This window comes from Cygnus olor, chromosome 21, assembly GCF_009769625.2.
Source record: "Cygnus olor isolate bCygOlo1 chromosome 21, bCygOlo1.pri.v2, whole genome shotgun sequence".
Taxonomy (NCBI): Eukaryota; Metazoa; Chordata; class Aves; order Anseriformes; family Anatidae; genus Cygnus; species Cygnus olor.
The window spans coordinates 3,172,570-3,194,149 of NC_049189.1; the positions used below are offsets into that span (position 1 = coordinate 3,172,570).

Here is a 21,580-nt window from a genome sequence, read left to right on the forward strand (position 1 = left end):
TACTTCAGTAAACACAACTTCTTTGTGCTGATACAGTATCTTGTCATGAGGGGCTGAAGATGGAAAAAGGATCCTGGCATGCTTACCAGTTGTCATTTCTGACAATAAGTGAAGTGTTTGTGTGCAATTGCTTAAGGCAGAGCCAATCCTCTCTGTCTTTCAGACAGTGGCATAATAAAACAAATAACCACACTTTTACCTTATCTAAAACAGAACAAGCAATCACCTCTACAGCAAAAAGTCCTTTTTTATTAAAAATCAGCACACAGATCCTTTGGCCAATAATGGCAGATGTGGAAAGACATAAATACCTATACAATATACTTACACAATTACCAAATGTTTTCATCACAGACAGCTTCAGGTTTCTAGCAGTTTACTCCCTATATAAATGCTGAGCAAATAAACAGTGCCACACCCTACCCCCAAATGGCAAAGTTATGTAGCTGCAAAAAAAAAGTGCAATTTCATTCAATTGTTTAAAATATACTCGGCACAGTACCCCACGCTTATTCTGTTTCATAAAGGCACACTTATGTAGTATCCTTCAGCTTCACGTAGCTTGTAAGTAACAGACTGATCCATTTCTGTTTTAGTAGACATTACCTAAATAGTCTGTCTTAGAAAGTAGTAACTGGCATATTATGTTGGCATAAAGCAGGTCCAGTTCCAGGGTAAAAGCATTTCTTGCACAGGTACATGTAGCAACAGATCCGAGTCTTGCAGGCAGTGTGATCTAAATTAAATACAGAGCAGTACAGGTGGTGACAGTTTGTCAAGCATACAGCGATACCGAGAACATACTTCAACTCTGATGCTGAAGCTGAACAGAAACTAATAGAAATGCAAATCTTAATCACCTTCCCAAGCTGCTGGGCTTTTAATAAAATCTACAAAGCTAACACTGAATAGAGATCCCTGCCCCCCAGAACACTTCTGTTAACAGACATGGAATACAAATTCAAATGCTCAAAATGAGGTATTTCAACTACAGAAAATGTAACGTTTGTCAAAAGTAGGACATGTAGAATTGTATTTGAGCCGACTTCACATGAACAAAGCGAGACATTCGGAAAAGAAAGTGTTCAGCTACAGGAATAGTATTATAAGTTTGGTTTTCTTTGTTTTTAAATTGAAATTTTATTTTTGTGGAAGTTTCCAGTTAATTGGGATTAATATCTATGCGATATATTTGCAGTACGGGTGTCTACTAAGAAAACTAAAACCATACACCAAAGAGACAAGAATCTCTCAAGTTTGCCACGTTATTTTGTTTTGCAGCTAGAACAAAACATGAGCAACCTTAAAGAGAAAAGGGTATAATGAAGTTGTGTTAGACACAGATATCAGGTATATAAGAGGGGTGATATCAAGTATGTAAGAGTGGTCACCATCATTCCTCAGCTTCATCTTGCAAGTGTGCAGGCAGAGCACCTTGGCAGGCAAAGGGTTGTGCTGCTGTCGAGAGAGGTACTAAGCCAAGTACTTCTCCTTCCTGACACCTGTGTAAGAAACAGCTCAGGAGAATTTCATAACTCTTAAGTGTTTGTATGCATCATGTTTTCCATGTGCCAAAGATTGGATGGAGATCGAACACTTCTCCTTCATTAAAAATTGACCCCTGTGGAAATTGTTGGGGGACAGGTAAGGGGAGTCACAGCCAGCAATGTAAACACCTCCCGTGAACATGGTGACTGGTAGGAACGGACGAGCAGCACTCTCACTAGGCTGAGAGACACGCAGCAGACTTTTCACCTGCACTTTGGATCCCAGTACTTTAAATAATGGCTTGCACGCCAACAAATTCAAGCACTGCTTGATACACAATTCTCATGGACGTTAAAGTACTTCCTCAAACAAATTTAAAATATGACACTTAACTACCTTACTTTTCCTATACATAATACATTTTCAATATTTATAAATACTCACATTACAAGCATTTAATCACATATATACACACAATACTAGTTTACCCCAAATAACAAGTAGATATTTTTAAAATGCAAAAACCAATTTAAATCTCCTGTAATCTTGTTAAATATGAAATCCTTGTTTTGGAATGATACACCTTGCTGAAAAGCACATCTGCCTATCTGCCAATACATGGACATGCATTAGAATGGACACATGCTAAAATAACTTATTTTCAGGATCTTAATTTGTTTTAGAATGAAGTCAAGGATTCAGGTCTTCAAAATGGAGAATTATCATCCTCGGCAAAAGACTCTTCTTAATCCTCAATAATTCAATCAAAACAAGAGAAGAATAACAAAATAACATACTTAGTTCCTTTGGTATGAACTGCTAACTTGCTGATTTAGGAAGCAAAACTAGAGATACTGGCACCATTTTTTTCCCATTTGTGCCTTCCTGCAGGTGAGAAGAGGCTCCAGCCAAGGCAGATGAGGAAATGATAGGAATTCTATGAAAGTGCAGTGTGCAATAAACAGTAAAACTGATCATTAAGAATGTACTGTCCAGGCATAAAAGTAAAAACTCTGGTTGTACTGTGAAAGATTTGTAGCTGACAAAGGGTATTGGAACTCAGTAGCTCTGTACTAGTACTGGAAAAAAATATCTGTGTATTAGAGTATCTGCCATGCAAGTGTTTGAATTACGGTTACACCTAAAAGTTTGAAGGTAAATAAAACAGTGAAATTGTATAAGGGATCTGTTCTACAGCCAAAAACGTCCTGTCTGCATTTACTGTTCAATACCGTACCTGATGCTGACAATTCCGTCAGCACTAGAATTATTTGTAGTGTAGACAGAACTAAAGGGAATAATCCCATTTACTGACATATCATTTGAGCAATTACTTAGACCTTCTGTAATATTTATTGCTCTACTATGAGGTACTACTGGGGAGAAGGAGAGAATGTCACTGTTGGGAAATTGTTCTCCTTAGAGTGCCATGCAGCTCTTAAAACAGGAGAAAAGCTTGTCTTCAAACACCAGGGTTGTCTTAAATTTGGGGGGGGGGGCTGGTGGTGGTGGTGGAAATCACCCTTCCTTTAAATGATAATCAGGGCAACCTACTTCTCTCTTGACCACATATCAAGTCTACTTTCTTATCTGTGCTAGACATTTTAGGGCAATCTTGCTTGAATTTTAAATACTCTCCACCAATTGAATCCTGCTAATTTACATTTTACAGAAGTAATCTAAAAATATAAATCTGAAGTCTATGACATTTGACTGTATAGTAGTCTGTAGGATTATTTACTGTTGGGGGGGGAATGTTTCTTCTTACACAATGTGTCTGGACAGAAAGCTAAGAACAACACCTATGCCTAACAACTGAAGGCTTGCTTTGTAGTGTAACTATTTGGCCAAAAATAAGATAATTTGCTCTTATCTGCCAAAATCCATAACTCATCCACCTTTTTAAATACAGACTTACTCTGTAGCTGCCAGATAATTTACGTACATGATGTCTTGAAAACAACAGAAAGCTTGGAGACAAGTTACAGGTCTAATAATTCCATTCTGGTAAATCAGCACTCTCCGAAGACCTGACTTTCTCCCTCCCCTACTGTGAATATCTGATGCAAAATTGTTCTCTTTACTTCAATGCTTGTGTCAATAACCAGCCACCTGTTCCCACTGGCAACAGCAACTGATTTGCGGCCCCATTAGAATCTTCAAACCTTGCCAAACTGACACTTGTTTCTTGCCAAGAAATAAATAGCAGATGTTAGTTTCACAATCTTACAGATAATGTGAAGGCCTGTCATGATCTTTAGCAAATATATGTTCAAATGTAAAAATCTTCCAGCAGCTTTTGATCCAAGTTATCTACCCCCAATTTTCGGTATTATCCATATTTGCAACCTATTATTTGCCTTCAATCCTGTAATACAAGCCTTTCCAGGTTTTTGCCATTTCTGTTTTATAAACATTTTTACATCATGCCACATCAGTAGCTCTTGGAAATTCAGGGTTTCATTGATAGTGACATAATGAATCGTGCGAAATCTTTTCAGTAATTTTTAAGCCCTAGTTACTGGGATTCTCCCCACGTAATGCTAACCAAGCTCAGAGTCCATTAACAATCTGCTTTTTATTTCCTCAGACTTTCACGGGATGCCATCCTTCCTTTGGCAACACTGTGAAGGTGGCACTCCCCAGTCATACATGTACGAAAGCCTGAGCTTAACCTCCTCCTTACAGAGCTTCCCTTCTTTAGCCAGGGTCTGGTGCTTTTCCAGCATGTCCTCAATGCTTTGCTTATGCGTTACTATGTACTTATTGTTGCAACCCCGTGACTTATATTCAGTGTCAAAACGAGGGTCGTGCACTCTCTTCACATCAATGGGAGCCAGCCAAACCCCCAGGGAGACATCTTCGCTCTGCCACATGTTCAGGTAGTCTCTGCTGAGATGCAAATAGCGCACCAGGTCTGCAGAAAGCACGTAACCACCACCCAGGGCATATGGTAGATAGTAGTCACAGAGCACCCAGGCGCTCTCTTTCCACTTGCCACCAGATTTCACTCGACCCCGGCCAGAAAAGAAGCCCCAGTAGAGGCGACGTGGCTCCTTGGCTCTCAGCTCTTCCACGAGTACATCCAAGCGTACAAAGGTATCATCGTCGGCCTTCAGGGCAAACTGGAAGTCAAGGTGCAGATCCAGCCAGACGTACATGGCCAGGACTTTAGCAGTCAGGTTCTCATAGGAATCACGCAGCTCCGGTAGAAGAAGAAGGTCCCTGTGACGGCTTTGCTCTAGCTCCAGGCTACGAAGCTCCTCAGCCCCGAGCCCACTGGTGCCAATGACAAAGCGGCTCCAGACATCGTCGTGAGGAGGGCGGCCGGCCACCGAGAGCCACGTGCTGCGGATGATGCTGCGGCGCTCAGAGTACTTGGGCCCGCTGGTGATGAGCACAGCCAGGAACGCTGTCTCCTGAGGGGATGGCGGCGGTGGCGGCGGGGCTGCGGGCGGCTGTGCCCCCCTAGCCCCCCGAGGCGGCGGAGGCTGGTTGTGGGGGAGCCCCTGGGGGGCTGGCAGTGGCCGCAGCCCCTCGGAGGTGCACTTGGCCAGGTAGAGCAGGACCACGGCGAAGAGCGAGAGGCCGCCCAGGCCCAGGGCCGTCTTGTGGCGGCACAGCAGGCGCAGCAGCTTCATGGTGGTGGGGTGAGCGGACCCCGGCTGCAGCCCTCCTCCGTCCCCGTCTCTTGTCCGAGAGAGGACAGCCTTCCTCCGGGAACCCTCACCGCGCTTCGCCTGCCCTCGGAGGTGGCTTCATGGCTCCTTTCTGCCTCTTATTTTTTTCTTCTTCCCCTTCTCCTCCGGGAAGGAGCTGCCCCAGCCCTGCCTACCTGCTGAGCCCCCGGTGTGGGCAGCACCCTCCGCTCCGCTCCGCTCGCCGCCTGCCGTGTGGAGGCCGGAGCGGGAGGCGGAGCCGCGCCTACGCCGCCTCACGCCGCCCGGAGGCCGCCATCTTGCGAGCGCCATCTTCTTGCGGCCGCCATCTTGCAGCAGGGCAGGTGAGGCCGGGGCGCCGCCATTTTGGGTGCGGGCACGGAGCGCCAGGAGGTGCTGAGGTGGTCAGGGCCGGGTCAGGCGTCGCCGGAAAATCCGTACAAAAGGCATTGTTTTAACGGTTCCTGAACAAAAGGTGAACGACGAGCACAAAGTTAGGGGTGTTACTGTGGCTAGGATAAAGGAGCTGGCAGGGAACTAGCAAAAAAAAAAATTCGTTCACGCTTGGAGGGGAAAATCTGCTATTATTTACTAATTATAAATTAAGGGAAAGAAAAGTGAAGGAGGAACTATGCTCGCTGCCCCACGCTAACGTTCAGCAGCGGGGGGGGCTTAGCCCTGAGGGGAAATGGCGGCTGGGAGGCTTGCGGCGGGGGGGGGCGCTCCTCCTGCCCTACTCCAAGATGGCCGCTCCCCCTTCGCCACGCACGCCCTGCGCTTGACGCACTTCCGCCGAGGCGCTCGTCCGGCCCGGTCGCTTCTGTCCGCCCGGGGCCGCGGGGTGGGAGCGGGCCCGGGGGGGCCGCAGGGAGCCGGGGGCGCCCTGAGGAGCCGGGCCGGGGCCGGAGGGAGCCGGGTCGGGCATGAGGAGCCGCCGCAACCCGCACAGGTACCGGGGCTGTGGGCTGGGCCCCGGCGGACGGGGGTGGTGAGGCCGCCGGTGGCCTCCCTGCATCTCCCCACTCCACCTCAGTCGTGAGGGGGCCTTGTGGGGTGGGTGGGTGGGTGGTCGGCGTCCTCCTTTCCCGCAGCTCTGCGGGGGTTTTGTGCTCCCAAACGCCGTGCCGGGGTTCTTCTCCCTTCCCGTGAGGCCTGGGAGCTCGGAGGTGGCGGAGGTTTTCACCCAGCAGCAAGCAGGTCGTGAAAAGGTGCCCCGGGTGGTGCTTTTCCGGCTGCTCTGCGTTCCCAGCTACCCTTAGAATCATAAAATCATTCAGGTTGGAAAAGATCTCTATAGTCTTCATGCAGTGGAGCTTGTCATCCCCTCGGTCATTTCTTCCCCAAAACGCCTTGATGATGTTCGCCTTTCTAAAGGTTTGGTGTGCTGCTGTGCCTGTTTCTGCCGTTTGACAGTGTTAGGGGTGTTGCCAAAGCCAGGCTGTGGCTGCCCACACAGACAGGTGGGTGGTTCATGCTCTGAGCTGGCCCCTTGCTGAATGCTCGGGTTTTAGGCCTCCGGTCACCACCACCTGCTGTAACACCCGAAAATGGTTTTCAGAGCAGAGCTAGGCTGTGTACAGGATGTTACCCTCTAAAGTCTTCTGATAGAGGTTAAAGTTGTGCAGAGTAAAAAATGACAAGCTCAATTTCTCGTTCTGTACATTTTATTTAACAGGGGTCTTTATTCTTTCGCTGCAAATACTCGTGTTTATGTACATTCATTTGAATTTTAGGAGACTTCATTAGTGACATAATGTTCTGCGGTTTTGAATTTGCTTATGCTTTTCCCTTTTTGTTTTTAGGTCATTTAATCCATTCACGGTAATTTAATTGGCCAATATCTGGAGGAAAAAAGGAAAAAATGATGTCAAGACAGGCCTTCCTCTGCAGTTTGGGATCTCTGTATTTGTCCCTTCTGTTTGTATTTCTTCTAATGGATGTTTATGCAAGGCCTGCAAATAACTCAGCCCTCAAAGAAAAGGCAGCTGACAGTAAAGATGAGAATGAGATCTTGCCCCCAGATCACTTGAATGGGGTCAAAATGGAGATGGATGGACATCTTAACAAAGAATTTCATCAGGAAGTTTTTCTGGGAAAAGAGATGGAAGAGTTTGAGGAAGATTCGGAACCCAGAAAAAATAGGAAGAAGCTCATGGCCATCTTTTCAAAGTAAGTTGCGTACACTGCCAAGAGAAGTGCAGCCTTTTTCTGATCTTCAGAGTAAAATTAATAAATTTTTATTTAATATTAAAAAAAATTGTCATGGGGGGAAGCATTGTTCTGTGAGCCATGTGCTTGCCTTGTTAAGATTGTAACGTACCTGTACCAAATGTTTTTAGAAGCAAGAACATGTTGAGAGTCAGAATCAGTATTCAGGATTGGTGCCGTCATCTAGTAAAACTTACGACAAAGCACGTTGTTTCTGTGTGACAATGCCTATGTAGCATATTAAGGTCAGAAAAGGTAACATTACTTTTTTATAGTGTGTTGGGTTTACGTGGCAAGGTTTTTGGTAGCGGGGGGATGCAGGGGTGGTCTCTGTGGGCAGCTGCTGGGCTCTGCTCCTTGTCAGAGAGGAGCTGGCTCCAAAAGGGACCCGCTGCTGGCCAGAGACGAGCCATGAGCAACTGTTGTGCCTCTGGGAGAGCAGATTTAAGAAGAGGGGGAAAAAAAACGGCTGCGCGACAACTGCTGGGAGAGCAAGGAGTGAGAACCAGCCCGCCAGCCCCCAAGGTGAGTGCAACAGGAGGCAGGAGGTGCTCCAGGCACGCAGCAGCAGTTCCCCTGCGGCCTGTGGAGAGGCCCCTGGTGGAGCAGGCTGTCCCCCTGCAGCCCATGGGTCCCACATGGAGCAGATCTCCACACTGCAGCCCCCCCGTGGAGGAGCCCCCGCTGGAGCAGGTGGCTGTGGCCTGGAGGAGGCTGCGGCCCATGGAGAGCCCCCGCAGGAGCAGTTTGGGAAGGATGGCATCCCGTGGGAGCGACCCCATGTGTCCTTATCTCAACCTGCGAGCCTTTTTTTTTTTCCAGCATACTTTCTTCTCACCCTCTAATTTTGAGAGGGGGAGGGAGAGAGCAGTTCTGGTGAAGTTCAGCTGCCCAACAGGGTGAAACCACAAACCACCACACCTAGGTTCCCATCTCAGTGAACCTGTGAACAGTGAAATCATGTTTGTAACTTAGATTAGAATTAGTAAGATAAGGTTTCCTTACTGGTAGGATGCTTACGCAATTAATTGGAAAAGTAGGATTTTGTTCCATCAATAAGCTCTATTGCTTTGCTGTAAGTTTGGTTTCAGTTGCCATTCTAAGTTTCTTTTTTCTCATTTGGGCTTATATTCCCTTTGGATTTTGTTTTTATTTCTCTTGTGGCTTCTGCAAATTACTGCAGAGGAGAAAACACTGAAAAAGATGCAGTAGGGAAGCCAGAAGGGGAAAAGAGACAGAGACAATGGCGTAAGATGGCGGTAAACAAACTAATAATTGCTTTCTGTTCATAAAACTTTCTGCTGGATGCTAAGTGTTTAAAATGTGAGTGTCTGGAAATACGTGAAATTAAAAATAATTGTCTAACTGCATATATCAAGAATTCAGAAGTTGACATGAGAATAGAAAGGTTCAATATTTTTGTAGCATTTTTGAAAACTCGATATAGCTGTTTATTAGGTGTAAAAAATATTAACTTTTAGGCATTAAAACTTTTCCTTTTATAAAGCACTTGTGTTAGAAAAGGTTTGTGTCAGCTAATGCAATTTCAGTAGGTAATCAGTTGGAGGTCAGTAAACAATAAAAATGAAAACCAATGTGTACTTGTAGACACTAGATGGCAGAGTTGGCTTTATTTGCATTTTTGCCATTGAGGATTAATTTTACTAGAACAGTTCAGATTACACTGGTGCTGTTACTGGTGGTGTGGGGACGTGCGTATATGTGAGATGAAGTGAGAAGGCTTAGCAAAGCTTTTTTTTTTGCTAACTTTTCATTAGCGGGGAAAAAAATACCAGTAATAACGCTGATTTGTTTTTTCTGATGTTCTCCTGAGTGAAGACAGCTAAAGCCAACAGGACAACCCGAGTGCCTTTTACATTTAGAGTACTATTACTTACTGCGTTGATATTCAGACCACTGACTTTATTGGTACGATGCACAAATAGCTCTTACTTGGGGCTGGAAGAACAAGTGGCATTTTATAATTCTGTTTCAGTTCCTGTAGTCACTCTTTACTGGCGTTAATTGTCTACCAAAGCTGTTTGTTGCAAGTTAATCCATTGAAATGTAAATATGAAGATTGTGGTGAGAAGATTACATTTTCTTTATTGCCGTATATGTGTTTAGTGGAAACGTTTATTTGGTGGTTAGTATATCTCGTTCACAATCGCGAACTCTGTTCGTTTCTGCCTGTTTGTTATGAAAGAGGTTGTTTTAGGCAGCTTAAAGCAGTTGGATTAGAGATCAACTTCAGTCAGATATTTAAAATTACATTCTATTAGGTGATCACATTAGAAATGCCTAAATGTGTTCTGAGGAACTTGGTTGTTTCCTAGACATTCTCTTAAAGGCTGAGTGAAGAGAGAAATACTACGAGCTTCCGAGAAAAGCTAGTATCTCACAGGTGTCCAGATGCTGCGGAAGTATTTTCTTTCAAGGCATAAAGAAAGCCTGCGCCGTTTTTTGTTAATGAAAGCAGAGGTTCTGTGGTGTGTCAGGATGCTATAAAGTACTCAGTTCAAAGCATAAACTCTTGTCTAAGGGGTTAGTGAAAATAAAGGTGAAACGTGGAAGAAAAGCTTCCTGAATGATGTTTTTCTAGTTCTTACACGTGACTGAAAGAGCAAGTGGCGTTTCAGAATTCTGTATTTCAGTTTCTTTCGTTGTCCTTTACTGGCCTTGCTTGTCTGCCAAAGTGGTTTCTTACAAGTCAGTCCATATTTCCACTTCATCCTGTGAAACTGGGGCATGGTGCAGAAATCCTGAGCACGTCTTGTTAGTCTTAGCCAAGGGTAAGTGGTCAGGTACCTTTGGGCAAAGCAGATCTATGAGAAGGTCTTAAGTGACATGCTTCTCTTTCATCCATATCCAAACTGGAATTTTTAAAAAAGTGGGGGAGCTGAAGTCTGCAGTTAAATTAGCTGTGGGTCTATAGATGATTCTCTTGCGGTGTGCTGTAGTTTGGCGTGTGTAGGTGGGTGTTGATGGGAGGGAAGGAGGAGGAAGGATGTTGAAAGCAATTGACTGTACTTATGGTGATGTTGATTTCACTAAATCGATGGCATTGGGTACTAGAATTCAGTTTTGGTGAGGTTTTAAGGGAAAGTTGTCTGGTAAATTGAGTCACGTCTCTTCTGTACTAAGTACATCAATTCAAACTGATAGATTCATCAGTTTTGTTCAGTAATGTGACGTATGTGGCTTTCTGTCAGGATGTCTGTGGTGATTGAGTTCCCTTTGTGAGTTTGAAAGTTGAGTACCCTTCTAGGATTTGCATTTTGTTGATGTTTTCAGTGACTTACAGGCAGCCCCTAGTTGTGGTTTAAAAACGAAAATCTTTGTGTTAGCCAAGTGCCTTAGTGTGAATTTGTCAGGTCAGAGCCTTAGCTACGTCTTCTGTCAACTATTACCATGCACAGATACTTTCTAATTTCTTTTTCCTCATTTAAAATTAATGGATTTATCCTTTGCTAAAGCAAAACTCCTTCTGAAACCCACAATGCCTCTAAGTATAGCTCTCTTGAAATTTACAGCTGTGACCTTTTGCTTGTGTTCAGACCGCACGTACAGAATGGTTTTGGCAAGATCCATATCCCTCTTCCCCATGCCCCCTTTCTTAGTTTCAGGTTTGTCTCAGCTTAACAGAGTTCTCATTTCTACTGGTCTGTCTCCTGTCCGTGACGGGAATCTGGTGCTAATGCCGGCCGATGTTGGACAAGAAGCAGGTAGAATAAAAAAAAAAGGGGGGGGGGAGAAGGGATGTTTTAAGCTTTGTTTTGGAATCTCCGGGTTAGATCTTGGGTTTATGTTGCTCAGTTAAGAGAGAGTAACATGAGTACCTTGATTTGTATTTTCCTAACGTGTACGTTCAAAAATGCATCTGATAACTTCTGTGTATCTCTTATGATTTAAGTAATGCCTTGCTTTGAATTCTGGTTAAAAAGTATTTTTTGTATCTGCTTTTCTTTATTTGGATGAATCAGAAGCCAGCTCTAACTTTGTAAGTACTTGGTGATCAAGGAAATCTTTTATCTGTAGTCCTTTAGGTAAGAACACTGCCACCTTACAGCCACACACACACACAATACATCAAGCAACATTGCAGTGTTGTCATTTAGGTACCTGAAAACATGAATCTGAAAATCCGAGTGGCCAGCTGTTTATTGATAATACTTTCAGACCTTTTGAAAGATGGCCACAGAAGTTCGATTTTTAATGGCTTGTGGCTGAGAAACAGGGCTGAAATGTTTAAAAGCTGTTCTTCCAAGCTTAACATCTATCTTCAATGCAGCCATTACTACAGGGCTTTTGTTAAGGAAAGTTTTTACAATTATCCTATCAAATGGAATATTCACAATAAGAGTAAGAAACAAGTTAATGTTTAGTCTGTGAATAGATAATAAAAAAGCTTGAATAGTCACAGATGTGTTAACGTTGAATTTAGTATTATTAGAATCTGTTATGTCTGATACACGTATTACTGAAATATATTAATATTAATGGTCGTTATCACATTGCATAAACTGTTTGGGCTGTGTTTATCTGTAATTTTCCTTGGGAAGAGGCAGATGAACAGTAAGGTAAGTTTCTCTGTAGTCTTTGTTTCTGAGTTCAAAGTTGTGCTAACAGTAGTCCCTGCTGTATAGCAACTTCTTCTGTCAAGTCAGGAAATAGTATGCTATAGACCTAAGTTTCTACAAATTAGAGGTGGCACACTCTAGCTTGATAATGCTTCTTGTAGAAGAAGTACAACCAATATTATTATTATTTTTTTTGGAGCTGGTGTATCATGATGTTTTGAGAAATTGTCGCAAAACTTCTCAACACAGATTACTGAGGAAGATTTGAGCAAAGTTGTCATCTGTGCTGATGATCTTGCTTGGATTCAGATTGTTTTAACTTAAATTATCTCTTGCCAGTTCTTGTTCTTTGGTAATTTCTTAAAGACTCCATAAGAACGTACTAATATTCACGAATATGTTTAGAGTGCTCAGGCACATCTGCCTCAGAGAAGTGGTTCCCCATCAGCTTGTTATCAGATTGGTTCTCCATGAATTGCAGGCATTAGGTTTGGCAACACAATTATCTAAGCTCTTCATTATTAGTGGAAATGTTTTCAGTAGCCTGTTCTGAGTGAGATGGTTACCTAAGGAAACATGGACAGTCTTTTTTTTCTTTTTTTATTCCCTTAGATGTAAGCTTGCTAGAGGACCATATCTTATGTTTTACACAACTGTAAATGCTCCTCTCAAAAGCGGCAGTGCTGTTTACGGACACTGAATGGATTTTATCTCACCTTATATAAGGGATGCCTGTTTGCTCATGAAAATCTGAGTCACTGGAGACTTCTTGTGAACTATGGTAGCAGAACAAAGGTGTATTTTCATGAACTAGAAGAGCAATGAATGGGATGTTTGTTACCTTCTTAGTTACAATGCGATTTAAATGGAAAGTACAGTTTGGAAGTAGTCAGTTTGATAGCTTTAATCTAAAGAAATTAGAATGTAAAATGTTGAGGGGGGAAAAAGGCTTTGTTTTCTCTGTTTTGATAGTACCTACTGCATTTCAAAACCCCCATCAATTTACCTGGTAAGTGCAAGGTGGTGCAAGTGGAATGTGACCGTTTTACTGGTCTTGCTATTGTTTACTGAAAAGTTGCTAACGCTGAGTCAGTGCACATATATATATGTAGAAAGATGTGGTTACAGTATTTAAAAACACCAACACTGCACTTAATAGTTCTATGTTTCATATGATCAAATGCTAGAGTTGTTATTTGTCTTCAGCTTTTAACATTTAGATGACATTTACATGCAAATCACACTTAATAACTTGACTTTCAATGATAACACTTCAGTAGTGCTAAGACTGATTCAAACAAAGTCAAGTTGTTTTTTTTAAATTGAACAAGAGTGCTTGTGGTGTGTTTTAAATATAATCTTGCCTATTACATGTTACTAATGTCTTTTCATTTTTAAATATTATATCTTTAATAAATACTTTATATGCTAAAAACCTTTAGAGTGGCAGGTTATTACTATTTTTTTGTTACTTGTATTTGTTCAATTGTAACTTTTTTATTCTTTTTAATGAAGTAAGCATTAATGGAATTGTTTGTTTGGCAGTCTGTCTTGATAAAGCAGTATTGCTAGTGCATGAATGAGAACAGTGGAGATTGGACATCTACTGACAATTTAGCCAGTGAGGCAGAAAAAGTATACAAGTGTTTCCCAACAAGTCTGTAAGTGTTGTTCAAAAGCACTGTGTGCAGGCATATATTTTCACAAAACATAGTGAGCCTAATAACTGTAAAAATAATGGGAACAACTAAATGTGCTCTTTTAAGAATTAAAATCTATCACCTGTAGTGTATTACCAGAGATCAAGGGATCGTAGAGGAAGCTTGATTTCCGCTCCCCTCCCTTGCTTACAAGTAACAGAAAATATTAAATAGTTTGAAAGTCCTTGCACTGAGGATATTCACCTTATATTTTCATTGTTTTTGATGCTTGCAACAATTGTGATGTGAGCAAGGCACACACAGAGGCAGCTTGTCAGTAAACATCAGAGATCTTAGAAAATCAAGGGAAAAAGGACCTGGAAAGGTAAATAGAGAGGGACTTAACTGGTTTGGGAGAATGATAAGGAAGAAATTCTTCCAAGTAGTGACAGTCTGCAGCAGCTGGCCATTGACAATTCTGAACCATAAGGAAGTGAGCTAGTATGGAATGAGCAACGTCTTTGTAGTTTTCTCTACTTTAAAAACGTGTTCAAAAATAGAATATCAAAATGAGTTAACTTACAGCAAAGTGAAGTAGGGCTGAATGTTTTTGAACTAGGTAGTTACCTCGATGTTCCAGATTTGACAAAGATGGGTGTGAAAAACAAGGAAACTTTCTACCATACATGCTTAAGTCCAGAGTGTATACAGTCATCTGTGTTTAATTGTGAAACCATTTGTTAACTTGCTGCTTGTTTAATGTTCAAAGAATCTACAAGTTCTCAGACATGGTTATAAATATACTACTTTTTATAGCAACCTAGGTTTGTTATTGTTAAATGATTGGCTTACAATCTACAAATACTCCCCCAAATCAAACAACAACAAAAAAAAACCTTGTCTACTATTCCTCCATAGGGTGGATATAAATAATGATAAAAAGATAGGTGCTAAAGAGATGCAGCGCTGGATCATGGAAAAGACGGATGAACATTTCCAGGAAGCTGTGGAGGAGAATAAAATGCATTTCCGAGCTGTGGACCCTGATGGTGATGGTAAGATAGAATGTTTCCTCCGTCTCCTGATGACATCCGAAGTCAGCTGCTAGCTGGCAAACTGACAGACTGCTCGTTTGACGTGCTGTGCTAAAATCCTAGTTGCTTTGGACTGCATGTGATCCTTTGCCTTTCAAGAGTTTTGATCCATACAGAAGACAACAGAGCAAAGAAGTAATGTGTTTGTCGACACCCTAGTTCTCTGTCTGACTGCTATCTTATTTCTCTTGAATTCATAGGAAATCCTAATTGGCTCCCTCAGGGATGAGGTGAGGATTGTGACATAAATAGGTTATTTTCACAAGGCTTATCTGCTGTAAGGAAACATGAAAGTGAATTGGGTGATAGCTGTCGTGTTGCCATTCATAAAGCTTAGTGTAGTGGTTATAGTGCCAAACCAAAAGATTTTAGCACACGCCATTTTAAGAAATGAGACCAAAAGTTCACCATTTAACTATATAATGTCATGTCTGAGATACAGTTCTCTCTTACAGGCCATGTGTCCTGGGATGAATATAAAATCAAATTCTTGGCAAGTAAGGGATTTAATGAAAAAGAGATAGCAGAGAAGATCAGAAACAATGAAGAGCTGAAAATAGATGAAGAAAGTAAGTGGAGACTGTTGGTGAATGTATGTTTTTCTTCTACTCTCCTAAATCCTGAATATTAACTGTTCTTAATGTGAGATGAATGTTTTAGCTGCTCTGCTGCCTCTGTGCAAACGTAAAATGTGTAAGTCATAAGACAGAAATACTCCAGTTCATTTTTAGTTCTGCACTTCCAACACGCTGGATAGAGGTATTTATACTAAAAATCTTTGTTCCTTTTTTGTTACTCTGTTTGAATAGTTACTCGTGTTTAATGCTCTGCTAAAATGTGTTAACCTGTTATCTGTGGACCATTCTCTTGTTAACTGGGGTACCAGGTCCCCCATTGCTCCAAATAAAAGGAAGCTGGGCGTACTTGACTTCTGAAATTGAGGAGGGGCATGTGTACTATCAAACTGTGTTGTGGTTAAATAGGTGTGTGCTCAGGCACTGCGAAGAATGCTAGAAAATAGCAGAAGGTTGCCTAACAATTGTTTCGTGTTTCATTTAAGTTCTCTATTGAGAGATTCTTTAGGTTAGTGAGATTAATCATTTCTTCCTTATTACTTTTGAAACTTTCATTTAAATTTGACTTGTTATAAACATGGTAACGCTTAACAGAGTAACCTTCCCCCCCACTACCCATATAAATGCATTTACTGTTAAGTAAAACATGAAGCCTTAGCCTTTCCTTGCAGGAATTAGTCATTTAAAAATGGGTTATGTTATATTTTCCATTTATCAAAAAGCAACTAAAATGCAAATGGGCCTTTTGAATTTTATGGCGGGGAAAACACCTGTGCAGCATGTTCTATGGCAGTGTGGTTAACTACAGTTTACAGGAATGCTCATCAGATAAAAGATTTGCTGAATAAGGAAAGCATGTGCATAACTTCTCTACCTAGGTAACAAGCCGCCTTGTTTGGGAAAACCAAATTAGTTATCTACCGCTTCCTGAGGATGATAGGCAAAACTTATTTTCATATGCCAGTGTTGTGTAAAAGCTTTTTGGTTTTTGTTTAATTGTCTGCATAATAGAATAATAGAAGCAGATGATGATCTCTAGCATGCTACAGTTTGGAAGCCAAGTCAAAACTGGGGACACAACTTTATATTTATTTATATTTACTTTAGGCAGATAACTAGTTTTGAACTGATGACTGATATTTGAGTTTTGTTTAGGTCTAAAAAGGAAGGCAGGAAAAGGGAGGCTGTCTGTGTTATAATATTTGGAGTTGGCTACACCATGATTTGATTATTCTGTTCTAACTGGTGTTTTAAATAATTCAAACTTAACATTCACAAATGTACCTTCAGATTCATATTAAGACTCCAAAGGATTTCTGTATTCTTCACCAAAAAAAAAACCATTCAACGAAGACTTAAATCTTAATTGCAGCTATAATTTCAAAAATGCAGATACTGCCATTGCTGCTGCTTTTTCTTATAACTCATGCAACCAAAAGTATGCTGGAGTTCAAGATGCTTTATTGTGCAATTACTGTAGTCTTTCAGAGCGTTTTTAAAACTTGTGAAATGCAAATGCTTCATATTCATGTTTGTTAGTATATTTTGCAGATAGGGTGTGCCACAGACTGTATTTTTCTTCCAGTTTGTCATTTAGAAAATGCCTACACCAGAAAAAGAATGCTCTGTACAGGTATTTTTTTCCTGTTTGGTTATGTTCAGGACCACTGGTTGCATGTCCTGTTCATGCTGTGTGTAGCAGGGTGGTTTTTCAACAAGTCAGTGGCATAGTTTTAGCGGAAACTCGTCTTCAAATTATGATTCTCGGTTGAGCTTAGGAAAAACTCACTTAGAAAGTGCTTGTTGACATGATGTAAGATGAAATAGGTGGAAATGTAAAGTGATTTCTGCTGCTGATGTCTGTTCGTACTTGCATTTGTTGGTTTTTTTTGTAGCAAAAAAATATTTCTCTTTATTATAGTAACAATTAAAGCATGTATGGTTTAGGTCTGAAATCTGATTGCATTTTGATACAGAATAGACAAGGTAACTAAAAGGAGTAATAAGTACTCATATCCTGAAGTGACTGGAAACTAAAATACATTTCTTGGTGCTTACTTAACAGTTCCAAACTTTCTATTGTAGCACTGCCTTCTTATGTGTCTCATAGTTGTAAACAGTCAAATTTTTAGGCTGAAATACTGGATGCTGTTTCTGAGTCAAAGGATATAGGTTTTCTGGGTAGGAGATTCTTTTGGATTCTGAACCTTTGACAGGGTAAAAGAAAAAAGGGGGAGCAGGGCAGTGCAGAAGTCTTCTTATAGTGTTCCTTGTCACTTCCTACATTGAAATTTTGATTCAGGTGTAGCTAAGTATTTTCATCTCCTAATTTCAGCTCAGTGGTTTGGTTAAAGGATCTTTCCTAGTGTTGCAGCACTAACTTGTCCAAACTAGTTATGTTTTGTCTCCCTTTAGCATCCTCTTTCCCTAGAAGTTCAACTGTATAATAACTGGTTCATAGGTCATCCTTGTTTAAACAATTGAGTAATAGGGGAAGGTGTATTTTAAAAACTGTCTACCTTAAACATAACGGTTTTAATCTTAAATTTCTAGCACAGGAAGTTTTAGATAACCTGAAGGATCGATGGTACCAAGCTGACAACCCACCTCCTGATATGTTGTTGAATGAGGAGGAGTTCTTGTCCTTTCTTCACCCAGAGCACAGTAGGGGAATGCTGAAGTTCATGGTCAAAGAAATCATCCGAGATTTGGGTATGCCATTTTAAAAGATGTTTTCTTCAGAGTTGTTTACTTGCAAACTGTTTCGTTGGGTAGATGTTAGATTATTGGACTGCCGTGGCTCAATCTGAAATTTTGGCACGTTTTGTTTGCTCTGTTTTACACATTCTAATATGACATGTTAAGAAAAACATGCTGTTAGCACAAATATTGGTATATCCATGGAGTTGCCTGTGCATTGAGACTAAATTCAGTCTCTGCTTGTTAAAGAACAGCACAGCACTATATGTTAGGAAGGTATTCTGAGTACTTCTTACAGAGCTGATCAGCTGCCACTGGTTCACACTCAAGTGCTACTGCATCATAGGGTCTCTGTAGCAATAGTAAAAAAAAAAAAAGGTTTGAATATTAAAATACTACAAAATATATCAATGTGAATGTTTAATGAGGTATTAATTACTTTGTACTTCTGCAGTGTAGCAACCATGTAAGAATTGACATACACTTAAGAAAATGGAAATAGTTGAGGTTTCTAAGAAAAAAGTATTTTTTAAAATTCATAAGTATTGTCAACAAATGTTTTTTTCTGTTGAGTGAATAGTTATGCATATTCAAAACTGCTAGAACACCTCAAAAAAAAAAACAGGGAACTTCAACTTTGCTAGTAGTTAGCTTAATAAATATGAAGAGTTTCCAGTGATGCTTAAGTGTTTTGTGCACAGACAAAACAATTCCAGTACACGGTCCTTTATGAATATTAATTTACTTGAATGCTGATATAAGGGGAGACTGCACACAGCTGTCAGAAACTTTCTGTTGCAGCAGATTTAGGGTGGAGGAAAAAAAAACATCAATAAAATAAATGTCCAGCATGTCAGCTGATATATCTTCCAGGCCCAGCAGAGTTCTTTGTTTTTTGTATACTGACAGGTACGGTTTTTAGCTTTCTAAACACCGAATGGGTACCATAACACAGTTTTCTCCTAACCAAGCTGTAAGTAGTAGCTGCTATTCTCTGCTGTAGTCAGGACTGTGGACTGTTGAAACCAGACCAGCTGTGCTAGTGACAACTCTGACGTGAAGGAATATCTCATTTTCATGGACGTTAAGCAAATACTTTTCAGTTTCTATGTACTTCTGTTGTAGATCAAGATGGAGATAAGAAACTTACCCTTTCAGAGTTCATTTCATTGCCTGTTGGTACTGTAGAGAACCAGCAAGCTCAAGACATTGATGACGATTGGGTAAAAGACAGAAGGAAGGAATTTGAGGAGGTCATTGACGCAAACCATGATGGTATTGTCACAATGGAAGAGCTGGAGGTGAGTCTCCATCAAACAGTTCTAGTTTTTAAAATCAATAGGTGGTTTTTAAGTACAGGATTGAGACCGATTCAGAGAATATGAAGTCCAGAAATATTTGAATTAACAGTACAGGATGTGTGTACTGTTTTGGATTATAGTATTGTGCAACAGTGCTTGGAGTAGGATGTCGTACTACCCTTTCTCGGAGAAGGGGGAGTTTGCCTAGCTATTATTCATAGGTATGCATTTAGGGTTTTTTGTCACACAGACACTTGCATGGATATATAGTGCATGAAAGCGAGTCACAGATTTCATTAGGTGCACTAGTGAATGGGAGAATGAGTCATACTTCCACTTACAAAACAAGTAATTGGCGAACTCTATTCATTTAAAAAAAAATCAAACAGGCAAAGTGAACAAACCTTGGGGCCCCAGTAGCTTAGAAAATAGCAGAGAGCTCTATCTTTCAGAGTGTTTTTTGTAAGTTACATTTTAAAGTGTGGTTTCTAGATTGTGGCCTTTTTAGGCTTCTGTTTGCAGAAGGAAGGATTTAATGCTTAATTTTTGAGACTTCCAACCTGGGTGGTTTAAAATGGAACAAGAAAGTTCTCGATTGAACATCCTCCAAAAAGGTTCTGTCCAGAAACAAGAAAATACAGGAGATACAGAAAGACACTGTGCTGATTTTAATTTTGAATTTATATTTCTTCACAAATTACCAGGGTTGATGATGGGTTTATTTTGTAACCAAAATGTCAAAAATGTTTGTGGGTACTGGCATGAACTGAGAAAACTTGTATTTGTTAGAATGGACAAGGAAGCAGTGAATGGAAAAATAGCCAGGAGGTGGATGTAAGCCTGAACCAAAGATGTGCTAACGCTTTTTTCTATGACTTACATTTGCTTTGGGGTGGCTTATGTTGTTCTCATAATTGTTGAAGTTTACATGGAGCCAGGGTGCATAGTCCTGATGTGTGGAAACGTGTTCTTGGCTATTGAAAATGACTGATTTTCTTGTCCTAGGAATATATGGATCCTATGAATGAATACAATGCCCTAAATGAAGCGAAGCAAATGATAGCAGTAGCAGATGAAAATCAAAACCACCACTTAGAGCTGGAGGAGATCCTAAAATACAGTGAATACTTCACAGGCAGCAAACTTATGGACTATGCACGTAACGTCCATGAGGAGTTCTGACCCTGCTCGCTTTTCCAGAGTTCTGAAGCACTTTCCTGCTTTCAAAATAAAAATAAAGGAATAAAAACCAACACTCACAAACAGAAAATTTCCTTGCTGCTATCTGTGGTTATATGCGTACAGTGTGGTGTACTAGACTAAAAAAACTTCCGTCCATATAGAAGATCTACAGCTTTGCCTTCGGTATGATTAAAAAGAAAAAAAGTCAAATAATGAGGCAGGTACTGGACTGTGTTGGTTCACCCTGTTTTGTACAGTTAATCCAGCTGAAGTTTCAGCTGCTTTTTGCTAATTGTATTTGGTGGAGGTATCTTAAATATTTAACTTTTCTTGTTGCCCTCATAGCTGCTGATCCATGGAAATCACAAGTAACACTGAAAGATGGTGGCTTTTGTAAAGGGGATTGCGGCTCAGATACGTGTGTTCTGGCCTCTTGAGGATATCCATACATAGACTGATTGGAAATACTTTTGTTTTGCTCAGCAAATTATACATTTGTATTTTGTTTATGGTCATATCCATTTCAGAATGTTTTAGTTACAGAAATCAGTAAATTGTATCAGGTTGCTGCTGCCTGGACTATTCTTGCTGTGTGTGTTTTTTTTTCCAGTCATGCTCAGTTCTTTTACTGTCCCACTGCTCTGTGTAGTCAATACACATTTAATGGTTTATGTAATCAGTATCAGTGGGTTCCTTGTTTTTTTGTTGTTGTTTGTCTCAAAATCCAGTAAGAACTGAACTCCTACTTCGCTTAACACTGTTATTAACTTGCTATATCCAATAAGTGCTGTTCTCTTACCTGTCTCCAGTAACTGTTACAGGTATTCAAGTCAGGAGAAAAAAGATGATAGCCATATTCCTGAGATTCCTAATTCAGCTGTGATGATTTGGCTAATCTTCCAGTTTTTTTCTTAAGGCATCTCAACCCAGCTGTGCATTGTTGGGAATATAATACGAGTTCTCCTTCTGTCACTGAACATTTTTTAAGAGCTGTGGGGAACTTATTTTAAATACTACAGAGAAACTCGTCCACATCTACTTTAAAAAGAAAGCTGGTGACAGGATTTGTAACTGCACTGTGAATGTGGGAGAACTTGAGATTGCTTAGGTCTTAAAGGAAAAATAAAAGATCTCACAATGAGACAATGGGGAA

General features: G+C 40.8%; 2 protein-coding genes across 6 annotated transcripts in view; one reads left to right on the forward strand and one right to left on the reverse strand.

Annotated features, from left to right (window-relative positions):
• The window catches only part of SDF4 (stromal cell derived factor 4), a 58,769-nt gene extending 37,663 nt beyond the window's left edge, over positions 1-21,106 (forward strand). For 2 of the 5 annotated variants that reach the window (XM_040533193.1, XM_040533192.1), the window contains exons 2-7: positions 6,950-7,316; positions 14,494-14,630; positions 15,125-15,238; positions 17,798-17,956; positions 19,070-19,245; positions 20,251-21,106. In XM_040533193.1, coding sequence (XP_040389127.1) covers positions 7,009-7,316; positions 14,494-14,630; positions 15,125-15,238; positions 17,798-17,956; positions 19,070-19,245; positions 20,251-20,427 — 1,071 coding nt within the window. In that variant the 5' untranslated portion in view covers positions 6,950-7,008 and the 3' untranslated portion in view covers positions 20,428-21,106. Of the gene's footprint in view, positions 1-5,353; positions 5,623-5,915; positions 6,097-6,949; positions 7,317-14,493; positions 14,631-15,124; positions 15,239-17,797; positions 17,957-19,069; positions 19,246-20,250 lie in introns of those variants that run through there. The other 3 variants (XM_040533191.1, XM_040533195.1, XM_040533190.1) reach the window with 3 other exon arrangements.
• Positions 235-5,129, reverse strand: B3GALT6 (beta-1,3-galactosyltransferase 6). The gene has a single exon (XM_040533196.1). It carries the CDS (start codon positions 5,127-5,129, stop codon positions 4,083-4,085), a length of 1,047 nt encoding a protein of 348 aa, XP_040389130.1. The 3' UTR covers positions 235-4,082.
• Positions 21,107-21,580: the final 474 nt, after the last annotated feature.